Below are 18,986 nucleotides of genomic sequence, written 5' to 3' on the forward strand. Positions count from 1 at the left end.
TTCTCAGTGTTTTTTGTGTCATGGACCCCTTTGATAGTCCAGTGAAGCCTATGGACCCCTTCTCAAAATAATGTTTTTAAAAACATAAATATATAAGGTAAACAGAGGAAACTATACTGAAATAGTTACCAAAATAGTTCTTTTTTTAAAAAGTTCACAGTCAAGAACCTCTGGAGAGTAACAGGGAGAGGTGAGGGAATGAACAAGATAAACAACTATTTACAGTAACTACTAGAAAAAATTAAGTTTTGCATGCTCACATTAAAAAAAAATCCATATACGTTTCCCCTCCTTGAGAGGTCACTTTTTAATCATTTGGATCTAGGCAGATTCTAATAACTTTAGTAGAAGCTATTTGGTTGGAAGAAGAATCTGTATTTTTCTAAAATAACAAAACATCGATAGGTTGGCCACAAGGTGATGAACTTGTTTTTGGCAAAAGAAACTCAGGATGACCACATAAGGTGGAGAGAGGTCGCAGTTTGCACTGATACCAGAAAACCTTGAAGTATAACACATTAGTGATACTCAAAGAGTAGACATGAAATTTTCCTATCAGAAAGTATGTGTGCTACTCCAGGGAAACTAAAGTAATAGAAACAGAATAAAGGATTAAAAATATTTTAATGTACATGGAAATGTAATTTTCAATGAACTGGTGTGAGGGCCTCAAAGAGTCTTTGTGCGGCAAGTTCCACCATTTCTCGAAGGGACTCGTCCTCTTCACTTCCTTCTTCACATTCGACTGTCTGAAAGATAATAGACACAACACCTTAAGTTAGTGTCTTTAGTTAATATAAGAGGAAATATCAATATCAGTTTAAGTAGCACACATTTGTTGTATGGGTGAAGATACTTTTAAGGCCAATTATCAATAGAAACACTTCAGCTGCATTGTAAACTTTTGGGCATTCTGTATAGAGAGGTTCACTAAGAGATTTATTAAAATTCTGCTAAGAAGTAACAAACTAAGCATAATGAATGTGTTAAAAGAGATCAATTTTGGAAAAGCTAAATAATAAATCTAAAGTCCTATGAGAACTACTACTTTTTCAAAGTTCTGATGCAAAGGGCACCCTAGGAATTTAATTTAGTTTGTGCCCTCACAAGGATGATAATAAATTATTTTAGTGAGAGATGGATATGATAATCCAATCAGCACCTGTTTATTATATTAAATCTGATTTCAAATCAGTAATATCCATGTAGATGCTTCTGAAGAAAAACATGACGCTTTTTTGGTTAACAAAGTAATTTAAATCTCACTGCTCAGATGAAGCAATGGATATCCTCCCCTCAAATATACATTAAATCATCAGAACTGCTCTTATATGTAGACTAAAATCTGTTCTCAATTTGCAGAGATCATGAGAACCTGTATGTCCAAAGGATGTTATTTGTGCTTAAGAAACTATATGAATATCACTTGTAGCAGACTGGCTGCTTTCAACAAATATACATACTCGTGTCTCCAAGGATATATTGGCAGTCTTTCCATCCACTGTGACACTTAGAATGGATCCATCTTTAACACTTACACAATCTTCCCCAAATATGTCCCTTCAAACAAAAAATGTTAAAATCATAATTGAGAAGTTATCAGACATGAGAAAGGTAAGCTGATAAAACAACACCTCATAAAATCCAAACAAGTTACAAAACTGTTGCTGGACTACATTTCCAGAGTAGAATCTAAGCAAATATTTAAAACCATCAACTGGGGGTAGCTCTTCTAAATTAAGCTTAATGGATTTTATTAGCTTTATTAAGATGGTTTAGTTATAATAGCCACAGAGTTAAGCTTAAAGTTATCATTAGTGATTTTTGTTAAGTAGGCGATATTACAATGACAAAAGCATAAATACTCATATGTGGATATAATCTTACGCCTTCACTGGAGTGCTGATGTGTCATTAAGGCACCAGTTCATGTAGGTAAGCTAAGTGGTTAGAGTAGTGGAGTCAGGAAAACCTTACTCCAGCCTCAAACACCAGCTCTGTGACCCTGGGCAAGTCATTTAAACTGATTACCTCAGTTTCCTCATCTATGAAATGGGGATAATAACAACACTTTGTTGTGAGGGTCAAATAAAATAGTAATTCAAAAGCATTTGTATAGTGCTTGGCACACAGTAAAATGTCAACTATTACTCCTACTACTACTACTACCACCACTGCTACTAATATTACTATATCAAGCTAGAAAAGCTTAGATCTAAGTTTTTACAACATAGCTCTTCAATGAATAAATTTTCTATCTAATAGGTAAGTATACAAAATATTTTAAGTATAAAAATTCTAACCATTTTGCAGAGGAATATTTTTAAAATGCCACTGGGAAAATATACTGCCTTACAATTTCCAAAACACAATTAAATTTTTCAGTTACCTGGTGCTCCATTATTGCCAATTTAAAAGTCTTTGCATTCAAATACAATACTCCTTCCACCTTCTTACTTATGAACTTACTAGTGTAAAAAGGGTAAGTAAAATGCAACTTTAACATTTTACTACATGTCCCTTGGAGACAGAATGTAACTTTATCTAAAACTGATTCCACTATTAGAAGCCTGACAATCAAGTACACAGCATAACCAGTCAATTCAATAAACATTTACCAAGAGCCAACTATGCACCAGGTACTGTGCTACGTGCTGGGATAGAAAAAGAGGCAATAGACAGTCCCTTTCCTCGAGGAGCTTACAATCTAATGGGGGAGAAAACATACAAATATATACAAAGCAAGCTATGTATGGGATAAATAGGAAATGATTAACAGAATTATTAACATATTAACAGGGATTGGGAAGGCTTCCAGGAAAAGATAGGATTTAGTTGGGATTTAAAGGAAGCCAGAGAAGTCAGTTAAGTGGAGGAGGGAGAGCATTCCAGGGAGAAGGCAACAGCCAGGAGGGCAGGGTCACTGGGTAGAAGAATATGAATTGGGGAGTGAAGTGTAAGGAGCCTGGAAAGGTAGAAGGGGCTATGTCATAAGGGGGCTTTATACTTGTATTCTCTCAGTTACAACTTAAGCTGCCAGACAGTAGGGACTATTTAATTGTTTATATTTGTAATCTCTGTTCCACACATCTAAAAAAAAATTAATAAATGCTTGCTGGTTGAATGAGTTGAGGCTGGTGAGAAATTAAGGCCAATAAAAAGGTATGCCTGAGGCTATGCTATGGTGAAAAAGAGGATCAAAGAAGGGTCAGGTCCCTGGCTCAGAGTAACTGAAAACAGAAGACAGCTGTTCAAATCTTATCCTGCCTGTTTTTGTCTAATAAGGAGAACGACTTTAAATGCCTATTAATTGATTGGACTAGAAAGAACAAAACAAAAATGACTAATAAGGACTTTATACCCAATATAAGTAAGGAGATAAGAAAACAATTAGCTGCCTCAGATGATTTCAAGTTACCTGATTCAGACAAAGTACTTCCTGGGGCCTGAAAGCTAGCAAATGTGACTGCTGAGATACTGTCAGTGATATTGAAAGATCATTAATATCTCTACAAGGCAAAAGTCCTTTCAAAAAAAGGGAAGAAGGATATGGGCTGCAAAATAAAGCTAATAAGCTTGACTTAAGGTCCGGCAAAAATATAAAATGAAGTACTAAATAAATGGTTGGGGAACACCTAGAAAAGTAACTCAGAAGAGCCAGGTTGGCTTTATCAAGACAGTCTCGTGCCCAAGTAACCGTTTTTTAACCTGGTTACCAAGATAGAGGATCTGAGGAATACTAAAGATATGGTTTACTAGGATTGTCAGCAAACTACCTACTAAAGTATCTTACACACTCTTGTGGAAAAGGTAGAGATATATGTTAGATGATGGTATATTTACATGGATTCAACTGGTTGAATGGCCACAGGCAAGAAGCAGTCATTAATGTTTTGAAATCATCTTAGAATGAGGTTTGCAATGGGGTGGACATTGGTCCTATGGTGGGACATGTGTAATTTAGCATTTCTATTAATGATCAGGTAAAGGCATAAATAGCATGTTTATTAAATTTGCAGAAAACACAAACTTGGGATGGATAGCTCACAAAATAGGTGGCAGGATTTCAAAAACATCTTGACAGGCTAGAACACTGGGCTGAATCTAGGAAGATGTAGTATAACAGGGACAAAAGTATTATACCTGAATTTTAAAAAACAGACTTCAGAAGTAAAACGAGGTATGGTTAGATGGAAGTTTTTTCAGAAAAAGAACATCATTTTTGTGGACTTCAAGGTTTTGTGACATAGGGAACCAAAAACTAATGAGATCCCGAGCTACATCATGAAGCATGGCCTGCAGGAATAGCAAGTTAGTTGACAATCCAACTGCACCTTGTTCTCCATTTCGCACATGCTATATTTTTTTCTATTCTGGGTACCACATTTTAGTACCTTCAAGCTGAAAAGCATCCATAGGAGGGCAACCAGGGTAGTGAAAGACCTTGAGTTTACATCATATGAGGATCACTTGAAGGAAGTGGGGATGTTCATCCTGGAGAGGGTAAGTCTCATGGGGGTCATGACAGCTGTGTTTGAATATCTGAAAGGCTATCATCATGTTGGGGGAACTGGACTTATTCTGCTTAACCCCAGAAAGCAGAACCAGGACCAGTAGGTGAAAACAGTGAACAAACAAATTTATGCTTGATTGAAGCTGTCCAAAGTGAAATGTGCTTCTTTGGTATTCCCCTCCTTTTTGCGTATGTTGTGGTGGTGATCCATTTTTAGGTATAAATTGGACTAGATGGCTGCTGAGGTGCCTTCCAACTCCAGAATTCTTTTATTCTGTAAATGTACATTCATGAAACTGCAGAAAACCTCTAAGTACTGACTTAGGCCTTCCCTTTATAGTCTTAGTGATCTCATTAAGCATCCATTGGTTCAATGTGAAATGAGAAAAGGAAAAATCTCCTTGCAGATGACTCTCAAATCTATATATTTAGTCCCATCTCTCTCATAAGTTCTGATCCTATAATCCAATCTGTATTGTCCATATCTATCTGGATATCCCACAAGCATGTCTAAAATGGGACTCAGTATCTTCCCTCTGAAAGCCACCTTGTTGCCAAACTTTCACATTTTTGTTACACAGTACCACCATTCTTTCCATCTTCAACTCCATTCTTTCCATCTTCAACTCTTCCTTCTTCCTCTCCAGTCTCCCCAATAAGTTGCACTCTGTAGATCCCACCTTCATAATACCTCTCACACGCATTGCTTTCTCTCCATTCTCATGGTCCCTACCCTTAATTCAGACCCTTATCAACTCCCACGTGGACTATTTCAATATCACCCTTAACTAGTCTTCCTGTTTCCAAATACTCTATTCCATCTTCCACACAGCAGCTAAACTGATATTCCTAAATACAGTACATATCATGTCACTTCCTCTCTCGAGAAGCTTAAATGGCTCCATAGGATAAATACAAAATCCTATTTGTTATTTAGCGTCCTCCAGGTAGAATCTGGCTCTACCTTCTTCTAGATTAATTTCACGTTATCCCCTCACACACTCCACACTCCACTAAATTAGCCCCTTTGCTGGTTCCCATTCCATCTTCTGGCTGTGCTCTATGCCTAGAATACTCTCAGAATCCTCAGGCCCATTCAAGGTTCAGCTCAAATGTCACATTCTATTTAAGGCCTTACCATGGTGTTTTTCTCATTCACTTGAGATATTTATATTTAATATTTACGTATCTGTGTATGTTGTTTCCCCTCCCAGCAGAAGTGACTGCCTTGGAGGGAAAGGACTGATTAGTTCCTGAGTCTATATCCTCAGTGTCTATCAGTGTCAGGCACATAGTAAGCTCTTAGCATTTGCTGAATATAAAAATACTGTGATTAACGCAGCTATTAATACATTGATTTCATGATCAGAAATTCATCTACCCCCCCCCCCCATTATGAGGAAACTGAGGCTCAGAGAGATAATTTGCCCAAGGTCACAAAGGTAGATAATAGCAACAGAACTATGATTAAAGCCCAGGTCCTCTGACTCCAAATCTAGGCTCTTTCTACTACACCATGGCCTATCAAGCCCACAAAACCAGTTGATGGTAGAACTGGATCTAGTTCCCAGGCCTACTAAATGTCACTATTTCAACCATTCAATTTCAACAATATTGAGTGATGTAAAAAGTCTTACTGAAGCATAATCTCCAATCTCTTGCTGTAAATGTGCATTTCTATTTTTTTTGATACCTTAGGTACTGCACCTAAAAGGGAAAAAAGCAAAAAATAAGATTTAGTTCCTTTTCCAAATAAATACAAGAGTAATTTAATTTTCTTTTGGATAATTGATATAAATACCACCTGGTCAGAATGTATTATCCTGGTGATATATAGTGCTGTAATCTCTTTGCTAATATTTTATTTAAAACTTTTGCATCAACATTCATTAGGGAAATTGGTTTATAACTTTCTCTGTTTTGGCTCTTCCTGCTTTAGGTACCAAGCACCATATTTATGTCATAAAAAGAATCTGGTAGAACTCCTTCTTTATCTATTTTTCCAAATAGTTTATACAGCACTGGAATTAACTGCTCTTATTTGGCAGAATTCACCTGTAAATCTATCTGGCCCTGGAGATTTTTTCTTAGGGAGTTAATTGATGGCTTGTTCAATTTCTTTTTCTAAAATGGGGTCATTTAAATATTTTATTTCCTCTTCTTTTAATCTGAGCAATTTATATTTTTGCAAATACTCATCCATTTCACTTAGATTGTCAGATTTACTGGCACAGAGTTGAGCAAAATACCTCGTAATTATTGCTTTAATTTCCTCTTCATTGGTAGTGAATTCATCTTTTCATGAATTTTTTGCACAGTCTCATTTCTTTCTCTAATTTTTCCTCTACTTCTCTTATTTGATTTTTGAACTTCTTTTTGAACTCTTTCAGTAATTTTTTTGGGCCTGAGGTCTTCTTTGAGGCTTTGGACGTAGCAGTTTTGTTTTTATTGTCTTCTTCTGAGTTTGTGTTTTGATCTTCCCTGTCTCCATAGCAACCTTCTATGGTCAGGTCATTTTTTTTCTGTTTGCTCATTTTTCCACCCTATTTCTTGACTTTTAACTTTATGCTAACATGGGGGGGGGGTCCGCCTCCTGGGGTGGAGGGGGCCACTATTCCAAGCTGCAGGTTTTGCATGCTGCTGTTTTTAGAGTGAGTTTTGGCAGGTCTGTAAGTTTTTAATTCTTCCAAGGTGGTATGATCTAAGGAAATACGTGCTTATTATTCTCCTGGCCTTTGTTCTGGTGTGTGTGACCACAAGCATTCTTCTCTACACTGGAACTACGACTAGGGGATCAGTTTCCTTTTAGCTGTAAGCTCTAGTGTGCTACTGCTTCTCCTTGCTCTGGGACTGAGACCTGGATCCATGTGTGGGCAATACAACAGTCTTGCACCAAGGTCCAGAAAAGAGATGCCCTGCAAATTTTCTGACCAGTTGCCTTACTGTCTGTGAGCTGAGAGTTCCAAACAGCACTCCTGCTACTGATTCAGATGCCTCCAAGGCCTGCTGCTGTTTGCTGGGGCTCAGTCTGTGCTGGTACAGCCTGTCTGGACTGAGCTCCATTTTTACCCTGATGTGATAGCCCTTTCCTGTTGACCTTTTAAGTTGATTTGAGCTGGAAAATTGTTTTACCCCATCCTTTTGTGGGTTCTGCTACTCCAAATTCGTTTTAAAGCACTAATTAAAGTTGTCTGGAGAGGAATTTGGGAGAGCTGGGGTCAGTCCCTGTATTTTCTCTGCTATCCTGGCTCTGCCCCGCTAGTAGATCAGCTATTGGCAAGATTATACTTTAAGCCTTTTCAGTTTTGTACATCATAACACATTTTAGAGAGCTGTGTCACCTCCACCCCAGAATGATGGGTTTCCTCATTTGCAAAATGAGGAACTACAATCTCTACCTCTAAAAACACTTCTAGTTCTAAATATATGATCATATTATTGGACTATGCCCTGCGAGTTATAAATACTGGTTTTCTAACATACTGCTATATTATAATAAATATATTACATTTCCCATAAATGATACAATTAAAAATATTTGATAAAATTTTATAAAACATATTTGTACCTTTCTGTATTTTGGGGTTTGACTGAACTTCAAGGATCACTGTTGTTACTGTATCTGCATACATATCATTGGAAGGATTTGCTAACCACTGCAAAACAAATAGTAGAATTAACAAAGAAGGACTATAATGACCAGAACCATCACTACACATACTAATGGACCGTTAGTTCTAATGTTTTTACTGAGTTGATGAATCCATACAGTAATGAAACTAGTTTGGATGCCCCCTTCCCTTTGCCTCACAAGGTAATTGATTATTTTATGGAAGAATAATTGGATATCATGTAGAGTAATTCTCAATCCTTCAGATTCTTCTAATGTTCAAAAATGTTTAATACATTTTGAGACAGACAGGACCTGTGATTAGATTTGCACAGGGAGGGAACACTTCCTCTCGGTGCAGATTGCAACTTTCTCTGCAACTGACAGATAGATCAACTGTTGAGGATACTGAAAGTGAAGTGACTTCCCAGGGTCACAAAGACAGTATGGGTTCAGGTCTTCTGGACTGTGAGGCCAGCTTTCCATCTATAACCCCATACTCACTCTCATTTAATACTTTTACTATTAATTTTTATTCTCACAAGGACTCTGAAAAACCTAAAAACTCTTTCTTTAAATTTAATGCTACAATTTTCTGATGCTTACTATTTCAAATCAAGGTCAGCATGATATGTTTTGGTGTCACTCAATCTAGTCTCCACTTTGATATTTTAGTTCTTAGTTTTGAATTGTGTGCAATAATGGAATTAGTTGCTAGATAAATGAATTGGCCCTGGGCTGTTTCTGAATCTGTTTCTCTCTCTTCAATAAAGAAAAAAATCAGAATACAAAAATTATTAGGTTCAGAAAACTGAATTATTAGGTTCTAGTACAACAGATCTTAACCTGGGGTGCACAAATTTGTTTTTTTATTTTAATAACTGTATCCCAATAATTGGTTTCCTTTGTAATCCTAAGTATTTAATGCATTTAAAAATGTTATTCTGAGAGAGAGTCCATAGGCTTCACCAGACTTCCAAAAGGGTCCATAAGAGAAAAAAAAGGTTAAGAATTCCTGCTATAGCAGGTTTGTGATTTTATCAAAACAAATATGACAGAATACATATACCAAACAAAACAAAATAACAAAAAAGTTATCTATTTCAAAGTAGAAAAACAGAAATAGAGAAAAATACCTTTATAAAAACTTATAAAATAGCTAAGTTTGTCCTCCCTTTTTGGACATTAATGCTCTGTTTGTATCACCATGCTTCATGCTATTATCTCCACTTTGTTATCTCTTCTTATTTAACTTAAATGCAATCAAGAAGCTTCAGTAAAAAGGACTCTTTTCCCTCATTACCCACCCCACTTCAAGCTCTTTGTTGCCAATCAGAGCTATTTTATATTATATATGTATACATACGCATATATACATACACACACATATATATGTATGTACATTATACTTTATGGTGCTTTATGTTCAAGTATTTAAAAGCACCATGTTGTGGACAGTACTTTCACCTCTTCCAAATGCCACTGCCTTTCCATTTCTCAAGATCTGGTCTATCCATAACTGAATTTCTGTTCCTTTTCCAAAGACATCTATATATTTAAACAATAGAATGTTCACAACCATATTAGTAATTAATTTTGTTAAAAGAACTGCTCATAGGACTACATTTTTCATACTGTTCCTTTTATTTATCTAACCAAGGAAGAGTAATTTAGAGAACTTCGTTGGCTAACTTCCACTCTCATCAGAAATGACATGTATATGCTTGAGAAAATGTGAATGAAATCACCAGATGACCATTCTAGGATCCTTAGTTCTGGGGCTTACTTTCAGCACAAAATTCAAAATGAATAAAAAGTAAAGGCATCTTGAAAATTGGAAGCAAATGATCTAACTTCATAAATGTACCTTCCCCTTCTATTTGGGTTCCTACTTTCCTGTTACAGTAAGTTGCAATTCCATGACTAGGAAGTATGTACATCAAAGTCAAAGATTACTAGCTCTTTTGGAGTTTTGGCACTGTTTCACTCTATAATATCACCGCATGAGAGAAAATCCTTTCTAGAACTGGAGAATTTCAATATAGACTGAGATAACTGGAGACACAATGAAAGGGCATGAAAGCAGAGTATAAATGTGCTATAACTATGTGTGAATAAAATAAATTTTGTGTAACAATCATTCCTATTATAATTATTACTACAGAAACTTAGATTTAAAATAGCCCAGGCTGAAAGCTGATACTGGTAAGAATGTTTAATTTTTTTCTAATTTCATGGAACTGTCTAATTTTCTTCCTAATTTTGAGGTGAATCTTTTTTTTACTATGCTTACCTCTAATACTACCATGCCTGGTTCCTGTATTACAGTAATATTTTTGAACACTTTCAAAGCTGGTTTTTGCTGAATGTCAATCTCTTCTACATCACCTGAAAAAAAGGGAAACTTGATTATAATGTACATATAAATTTTCTGTCAACCATTTTCTTGATGTTTAGTTTCCATGCCTATGCTTTAGAATTTGTTGTCATCTTGATTTTATATCACTTATATTTGCCCTGTATCCCTTCCCTCTCCACCTCTCAGAGCCATCCCATATAACAAATATTTAAAAAAAAGAAAAAAAACAGCAAGAGGGAAAAAAAGTCAGCAAACTGATTAGTATATAAAAAAAATCTGAAAATACATGCAATGTTTGACATCTATGGACTTCTCAGTTCTGCAAAAGAATGGGAGGGGGGAGGAGAAAGCATCTTCTCATAACTCTTCTTTAGGGCCATGCTTGTTCATTATATACATATTTATTTTTTCTTACAAAATAGCAATACTTTAACATTCATGTACCAGATTGTTTGGCCAGTCCTCAATTGATGGGCAACATACTTTGTTTCCAGTTCTTTGGTACCACAAAAAGTGCTATAAATATTTTGGTGTACGCAGGGCTTGTCACTGAATTCCTTGGGTCATATGCCTCACAGTGGAATCTCTGGATCAAAGTGTATGGACATTTTAGTCATTATATTTATACAAATTCAAATCACTTTCCAAAATGACTATGCCATCACAGCTCCACCAATGATGTACCAGGTGAACCTATCTTCCAACAACTTCTCCAACTTTGACTATTTCCATGTTTCGTTATCTTTGCCAATTTGCTAGGTGTGAGGTAAAATTCAGGGATATTCTGGTTTGCATTTCTCCTATCGTTAGTGATCTGACATGGAGGTGATGCTGGGTTCTCAAAGGCCAAGGCAGATACTACTAAGCTGGGAAAGCTTTTAATATGGGCCTAGCAACAGATGCTGTCATCCGAGGACCAGTTTAGCAAAATTCAGAGAGGCTCCTTGGTTGAAAATTGATCTATAAGTGATGCATTTTTTTTCCAGCTACAGCTACTCATGAATACTGTCTAGTAAGTCTTTTTTTGTGTTTTATTATTTATTCAATATTTTAGTTTTCAACATTGATTTCCACAAGATTTTGAGTTACAAATTTTCTCTCCATTTCTACCCTCCCCCTCACTCCAAGATGGCATATATTCTGATTGCCCCGTTCCCTAGTCAGCCTCCCTTCTGTCACCGCACTCCTACCCAGCCCCCAGTCTAGTAAGTCTTAAAGGGACTATATTAAAAGTTGATAGAGGGAATTTTTTGATACCACAGAAAGAGCTGCTAGCATTTTTCTATCTTTAGCCTTCTTGGGGTAAAATGACTAGCAATCGGAGTGATTATCTGGGTCAAACTGTCTGCCAATGTTAGCTACTTTTAAAAAACAGCATATTTCCAAATTTCTTTCTAGAATATCTGGATAAAATCCATGTCATCAATAAGTATTACAGTATGGTTTCAGTTGAAGACAGAATTATACAGAAATTTTAAAAAAATCTTTATTATTTGTAGCAGATTTTTAGCTCAGCATTTAGCTTAAATGCCTCTATTCTGGGAAAAAAAAAATTCCTACAAACTCTTGTGAGAGTATTCACATTCTAAACAGTGATGACTCTGCCTCCACCCCCCCCCCTTCCCCCATCTCCGACCTCCAATCAGATTTTGTACTCCAAAATTTTCTATGACCAAACTCAAGGGGAAATGCTGTTTTTTATTGTTACTTCACTTTTTGTGTCACTGAATAGGTGCCTAATGAATGCTTGCTGATTAAGGTTGTTCTTATCTGAAAGATGGGTGAGGTGGGGTGGTGGATAGAAAACTGGAATCGGAGAGACTTGCTTATATTTACTTGCGGCAAAAACTGCCATGTAGCCCTGGGCAAGTTGTCTGAGAGTATCCTAGACTGTAAAACTGTAAGTTGAAGGACAGATAAAAACTTGCAATGATAGAGAAAGTTTCCTCACTGGGAATTGTGTGTGACATTGAAAATACAGGCCTGGTGCAAAATCTTTTAAAAAAGAAAAAAAAAAGAAAAAAAGATTTGAAAGTATATTTTAAAATTTGAAGATTGTGTCTGCTTTATTAGAGACCCCCAACCTTGCCAGAATCTTTTTATTAATCACAAAAAAAGGCTTTCCATATATTGCTTTAGAATAAAACTCTGCATCAAATTGTTACCTTTTGTGATAAAAGGCCCTGAGATTAGACTCTTAAAGCTAGACTTCACACCAAGGCCAATTCCCTTACTTTACAGATGAGGAAACAGAGGCAGGTTGGTTGACTCCAAATCCTTCCATTGTACCATTATCTCACTGACTTTGGGAAGATCACTCTAAGAAGTACTATTGCCTTTAGCATGTACGCATGGATAGTTATACAAACTGATTTATGATACGTATGATATTTGGATAAAAACTAAAATATCATTTTGCATGGAACGAAAAGAAAAATATATTAACTTTCAGTTATAGCCAATCAAACTTACATTTTAAAGACTAACCAACGGGGGAACTAGAGAAGTTCTTCAGATTTAAATGATGAAACATGCTAGTTTTCTCCTAACAGAGATGATGGACTCACAAAGCAGAATAAGACATTTTTTAGACATAGCTAATAAGGAAATTTGTTTTGTTTGACAATGTATATTTGTAATAAGGGTTTTATTTTCTTTCTTTTTTCAGTGAGGGTGGAGGGAGGTGAATGGGAAAAACAACAGATTTTTGTTAATTGAAAAAAAATTAGCTTAAAAAAATTAATATTGTCAAAGACCAGAGGGTAACATGGGATTTTTTTGATATCTATTTTCAAAGTATTAACCTAAAGGAAAATCATTTAGTTACTTGACCAAGCCAGTTCAAAAAAACCAAGAGAGAAACTCTGCCTACAATGTCCCCCTGCTCAAAAAAAATTTACTTGGTATTTACTTTTTTATATACTTATTTGTGTACATGTTGTTTCCCCCAGTAGAGGGCAAGCTCCTTGAAGATGAGTCCTTTGTTTGGATGTGCTCAGTACCTAGCAAGGCATGTGACATCTAGTAAGGCACTCACTCAGTAAATGCTTGCTGTATTGAAGTGACGATGAAATCCACACTAAATATACTAAAATGTACTTTCCTATGATTGTAGTTACCTCACAAATATAGTAATTAGAACAAATTTCCACATTTACCTGTCAGTTTCTGTAGCTGATAAAACAGCAAACTAAAAGGACCAGTGTAGGGAATGGCTTGAATCTGTTTTACAGTGCTCATTGCTAAATCTGTATAATCTGAAACAACAGAAAAAGAGAACATTAAATAAACTCAACATGACTCCCACAGAATATAGTTAACAATGAAATATACCAACTATAGAGAGACTAAAAAGGAAAAGTAAATATGAGTTTCATTTTAGTGACATGACCAGTTCTAATTTATGTATGCCCCACACAAACACATTCTCTTATCTATGATGCCCAGCTAATGGCCACAGGAATACAATTAAATGAATTCCCTTTGTTTCTTCCACACTGTAGGGGTGATCAGCCTGATTAGCAGCCTTGCTCGACCTGCATACATCTTTGTAGTCTGGTTTTATATTTCATTTCATATATACTCTATGTTCAGTCAAACCGACCTGACATTTCATCTCCCATCTTAGTTCTTTGCACAAACTGTCCCCTGAACTTGGAATGAACTTCTAGCACCTGGCATAGGTGTCTGGCTTAATAAATGTGTGTTGAATAAATGACTGAGGTCATATAACCGGTGAGTGCAAAAAAGATTTCTGTTGCATCTTTTGAAACCATCGACTCCCACTTCCCTCATCTTCTCAATGTTCTTTCTACTATACCACATAGCATATGTCCATAGGCCTCCCTCTCACCAGTCACACCTGCCTTACCTTTCATTTGCTAATTGTTCAAATTGGTTAGAACCTGAGGACAGAGACACAACAAGCCTATACATAAGTAAAGATAAAGAAAATAAAACCACTTTTTTTGGACATTCAAATTTGGGGAACCACCAGAGTTCCACTGTCAGAGGAAAGAAGGGGAATGAAAAGTCAGCAGTCAGTCTGTAGAACATATTTAGTTATATCAGGGAATTATAAAGACACAATTTAGAAACTGACCTTATTGGCAGGGCCATAGTCAAAGCAGGTTTCTTCATTAAAAAAAAAATCTACTAGAACTACATAGTTATCTTTTTCAGCTCCAAATCCTCTGATACTATAGGTCTCATAACTTTTCGTACTGACTTTATTTCTTTCAATTTACAATTTTAATTTAAGGTTAAGGTCAAATTACACTTAAATTAGAATTATATTACATTTAAATATATAACATAACAGAAATTACATATAATATACAATAATATTATACACACACATATATATATATATATATATATATATATATATATATATATATATATATATATATATATATATATATAAAAAGTTTAAATCGCATTTAAAATACAACAGACTATTTAATAAGTACTTACTGGAAAGGTCACAGGGAGAAAGAATATGATAATTAAAGTTTCTTTTAACCAGGATTCCCGAGACACGCTGTCCTTGTTCAGGTTTCTTGTCTGCTAAGAAGCCCATAACCTATTTTTAGGAAGAAAATAATAATTGAAAAAGACAAACAATTCTCAAATATTCAGACTGAGAATCTTGAACTCAGGGCGTTTTTACCATTAAAACAATAAGCTGGAGGGGAGCCAAGATGGCGGCTGGTAAGCACGGACTAGAGTGAGCTCCGTACCCGAGTCCCTCCAAAAACCTATAAAAAATGGCTCTGAACCAATTCTAGAACGGCAGAACCCACAGAACAGCAGAGGGAAGCAGGGCTCCAGCCCAGGACAGCCTGGATGGTCTCTGGGTGAGGTCTATTCCACACGGAGCTGGGAGCTGGGAGCTGGGAACGGAGTGGAGCAGAGCCCAGCCTGAGCGGCGTGGACGATCCAGACCAGAAGCCGGGCGGAGGGGGCCCTAGCGCCCTGAATATGTGAGCTGCGGCAGTTACCAGACCCCCTCGACCCACAAACACCAAAGACTGCGGAGAAGGTTAGTGGGAAAAGCTGCGGGAGTGGAAGGAGTTCCCGGTTCAGCTTCCAGCCCCGGGGGCAGCTACAGCTGTTGTTACTTCTGGCTCCAGGCCCACCTGGTGGGAGGAATTAAGTGGCGGATCAGAGCAGGAGTGCAACAGCCTGCTGAAGATCTAAGCCTAGTCTGGACTGGGGGTCCTTGGGGAAGGAGGAGTGCGGCTCTGACAGAGCTGGCACCTCCCCCCCAAACGTAGAACATAGAACTCGTTAGTCTACAAGCAGTCATACCCCACTGAAAAACTCAAGGGTCAAGTTAGTTGGTTGGGAATATGGCCAGGCAGCGAAAACGCGCCCAGATTCAGTCTCAGACTTTGGATTCTTTCTTTGGTGACAAAGAAGACCAAAACATACAGCCTAAAGAAGACAACAAAGTCATAGAGCCTACAACAAAAGCCTCCAAGAAAAACATGAACTGGCCCCAGGCCATAGAAGAACTCAAAAAGGATTTGGAAAAGCAAGTTAGAGAAGTAGAGGAAAAATTGGGAAGAGAAATGAGAAGGATGCGAGAAAACCATGAAAAACAAGTCAAGGACTTGCTAAAGGAGACCCAAAAAAATACTGAAAAATACACTGAAGAAAACAACACCTTAAAAAACAGACTAACTCAAATGGCAAAAGAGCTCCAAAAAGCCAATGAGGAGAAGAATGCCTTGAAAGGCAGAATTAGCCTAATGGAAAAGGAGGTCCAAAAGACCACTGAAGAAAATACTACTTTAAAATTAGATTGGAGCAAGTGGAAGCTAGTGACTTTATGAGAAATCAGGATATTATAAAACAGAACCAGAGGAATGAAAAAATGGAAGACAATGTGAAATATCTCCTTGGAAAAACCACTGACCTGGAAAATAGATCCAGGAGAGATAATTTAAAAATTATTGGACTACCTGAAAGCCATGATCAAAAAAAGAGCCTAGATACCATCTTTCAGGAAATTATCAAGGAGAACTGCCCTGATATTCTAGAGCCACAGGGCAAAATAGAAATTGAAAGAATCCATCGATCACCTCCTCAAATAGATCCCAAAAAGAAATCTCCTAGGAATATTGTTGCCAAATTCCAGAGCTCCCAGATCAAGGAGAAAATACTGCAAGCAGCCAGAAAGAAACAATTTGAGTATTGTGGAAACCCAATCAGAATAACCCAAGATCTGGCAGCTTCTACATTAAGAGATCGAAGGGCTTGGAATGCGATATTCCGGAGGTCAATGGAGCTAGGACTAAAACCTAGAATCACCTACCCAGCAAAACTGAGTATCATGTTCCAAGGCAAAATATGGAGTTTCAATAAAATAGAGGACTTTCAAACTTTCTCAGTGAAAAGACCAGAACTGAATAGAAAATTTGACTTTCAAACACAAGAATCAAGAGAAGCATGAAAAGGTAATCAAGAAACGGAAATTGCAAGGGACTTACTAAAGTTGAACTGTTTTGTTTACATTCCTACATGGAAAGATGATGAGTATGATTCATGAGACCTCAGTATTAGGGTAGTTGAAGGGAATATCCATATATATATATGTTTATGTATATATAAGTGAATGTGTATGTATGTATATATCTATGTGTATATATATGTATGTGTATGTATGTGTATATATGTATATGTGTGTTTATATATATATATATGTAAAAGAGAGAGAGCAGACACAGGGTGAGTTGAAGATGAAGGGAAGATATCTAAAAGAAATAAAATGAAATTAAGGGATGAGAGAGTAACAGACTGAGAGAGGGAGATAGGGAGAGATAGAATGGGGTGGATTATCTCGCATAAAGGTGGCAAGAGGAAGCAGTTCTATGGGAGGAGGGGAGAAGGCAGGTGAGGGGGGAATGAGTGAACCTTGCTCTCATCAGATTTGGCCTGAGGGGGAATACCATACATACTCAGTTGGGTATCTTACCCCACAGGAAAGAAAAGGGAGGAAGATAAAAAAAAAAAATAAAAGGGGGGGGGGGATGATGGAGGGGAGGGCAGATGGGGGTGGAGGTAATCAAAACAAACACTTTGGAAAGGGGACAGGGTCAAGGGAGAAAATTCAATAAAGCGGGATGGGTTGGGAAGGAGCAAAATGTAGTTAGCCTTTCACAACATGAGTATTGTGGAAGGGTTATACATAATAATACATGTGTGGCCTAGCTTGAATTGCTCAACTTCTTAGGGAGGGTGGGTGGGAAGGGAAGAGGGAAGAGAATTTGGAACTCAAAGTTTTAAAATCAGATGTTCAAAAACAAAAAAAGTTTTTGTATGCAACTAAAAAATAAGATACACAGGCAATGGGGTGTAGAAATTTATCTTGCTCTACAAGAAAGGAAGGGAAAAGGGGATGAGAGGGGAGGGGGGTGATAGAGGGGAGGGCTGACTGGGGAACAGGGCAACCAGAATATAAGCCATCTTGGAGTGGGGGGGAGGGTAGAAATGGGGAGAAAATTTGTAATTCAAAATGTTGTGAAAATCAATGCTGAAAACCAAATATGTTAAATAAATAAATTGCATTTAAAAAAAAAAAACAATAAGCTACCTCAAGAATACAAAAATACATCATGAATTTATCGGAGCATCATGCTTACTAAGACACAAAAAGAAGTTGCCAGAAAGACAAACACATCCAGAATGCTTAGAAAAGCCACAGGCCTAATAGTTGTATAGCTGGATCAAAGTTTACATGATCAAAGGGTAACACATAGTTTAGTGACTTTTTTTCTAGAATGGCTGGACCAATTCATAGATCTCATCAACATCACATTAGGGTGCCCATTTTTCTGTAGCCTCTCCAAGTACTCTTATTTTTGCCAAGCTGATGAGTGTAAGGCGCAACTTCATAGTTAATTTAATTTGTATTTCTCTAATTATTAGTAATTGGGAACATTTTTCATATTGTTGCTAATAGTTTGAGTTTCTACCTTTGAGAACTATCTGTTCATATCCTTTGACCATCACTTAGGAAATGTCTTTTGAGGCATACATTTTCAAATATAACCAATACAATAAGTATTAGTTTTCTCTGACAAATTGATAATGTTATAAAATAGTGCTTTTATTGGGTGAAGGGGGAAGGTAAAGAAAGAGGTAGTGATGGTGTGGGGGAGGAAAAGTGACAATGAAAATCTAAAAAATATACAGGAGAAATCAGAAGGATGTTAAGAAAGGGACTCAGCAAAGCAACTTAATTTAATATTTATTTTGAATTTAAAACACACTTAAGAGTACAGAGAGGTTAAGTGATCTGCCCAGTGTTATGCAGTTAGTGTTCTTGGAAATTTGCAATTTTTGCCACAAGGGCTTCAAACTGAAAAACAGGGAAGAGAAATTTATTGTCTACATATAAATATCAAACTAGGTATCATGGAAAGAGGTTATAGTGTAGAAGTCAAAAATAAAACCCATTCATTCCAGTGTGACTACACAAAGTACAGGTAATAAGCT

General features: G+C 36.7%; 1 protein-coding gene across 2 annotated transcripts in view; it reads right to left on the minus strand.

Annotated features, from left to right (window-relative positions):
- Nucleotides 1–605: 605 nt before the first annotated feature.
- The window catches only part of CPSF3 (cleavage and polyadenylation specific factor 3), a 65,817-nt gene continuing 47,436 nt past the window's right edge, over nt 606–18,986 (minus strand). For both annotated transcript variants that reach the window (XM_036751473.1, XM_036751474.1), the window contains 7 exons: nt 14,958–15,066; nt 13,640–13,738; nt 10,416–10,510; nt 8,081–8,168; nt 6,150–6,219; nt 1,464–1,560; nt 606–749 (listed from right to left, as the gene is read on the minus strand). In XM_036751473.1, coding sequence (XP_036607368.1) covers nt 648–749; nt 1,464–1,560; nt 6,150–6,219; nt 8,081–8,168; nt 10,416–10,510; nt 13,640–13,738; nt 14,958–15,066 — 660 coding nt within the window. In that variant the 3' untranslated portion in view covers nt 606–647. The remainder of the gene's footprint in view (nt 750–1,463; nt 1,561–6,149; nt 6,220–8,080; nt 8,169–10,415; nt 10,511–13,639; nt 13,739–14,957; nt 15,067–18,986) is intronic.

The sequence above is a fragment of the Trichosurus vulpecula genome, chromosome 3 (assembly GCF_011100635.1).
Source record: "Trichosurus vulpecula isolate mTriVul1 chromosome 3, mTriVul1.pri, whole genome shotgun sequence".
In the NCBI taxonomy this organism is placed as follows: domain Eukaryota; kingdom Metazoa; phylum Chordata; class Mammalia; order Diprotodontia; family Phalangeridae; genus Trichosurus; species Trichosurus vulpecula.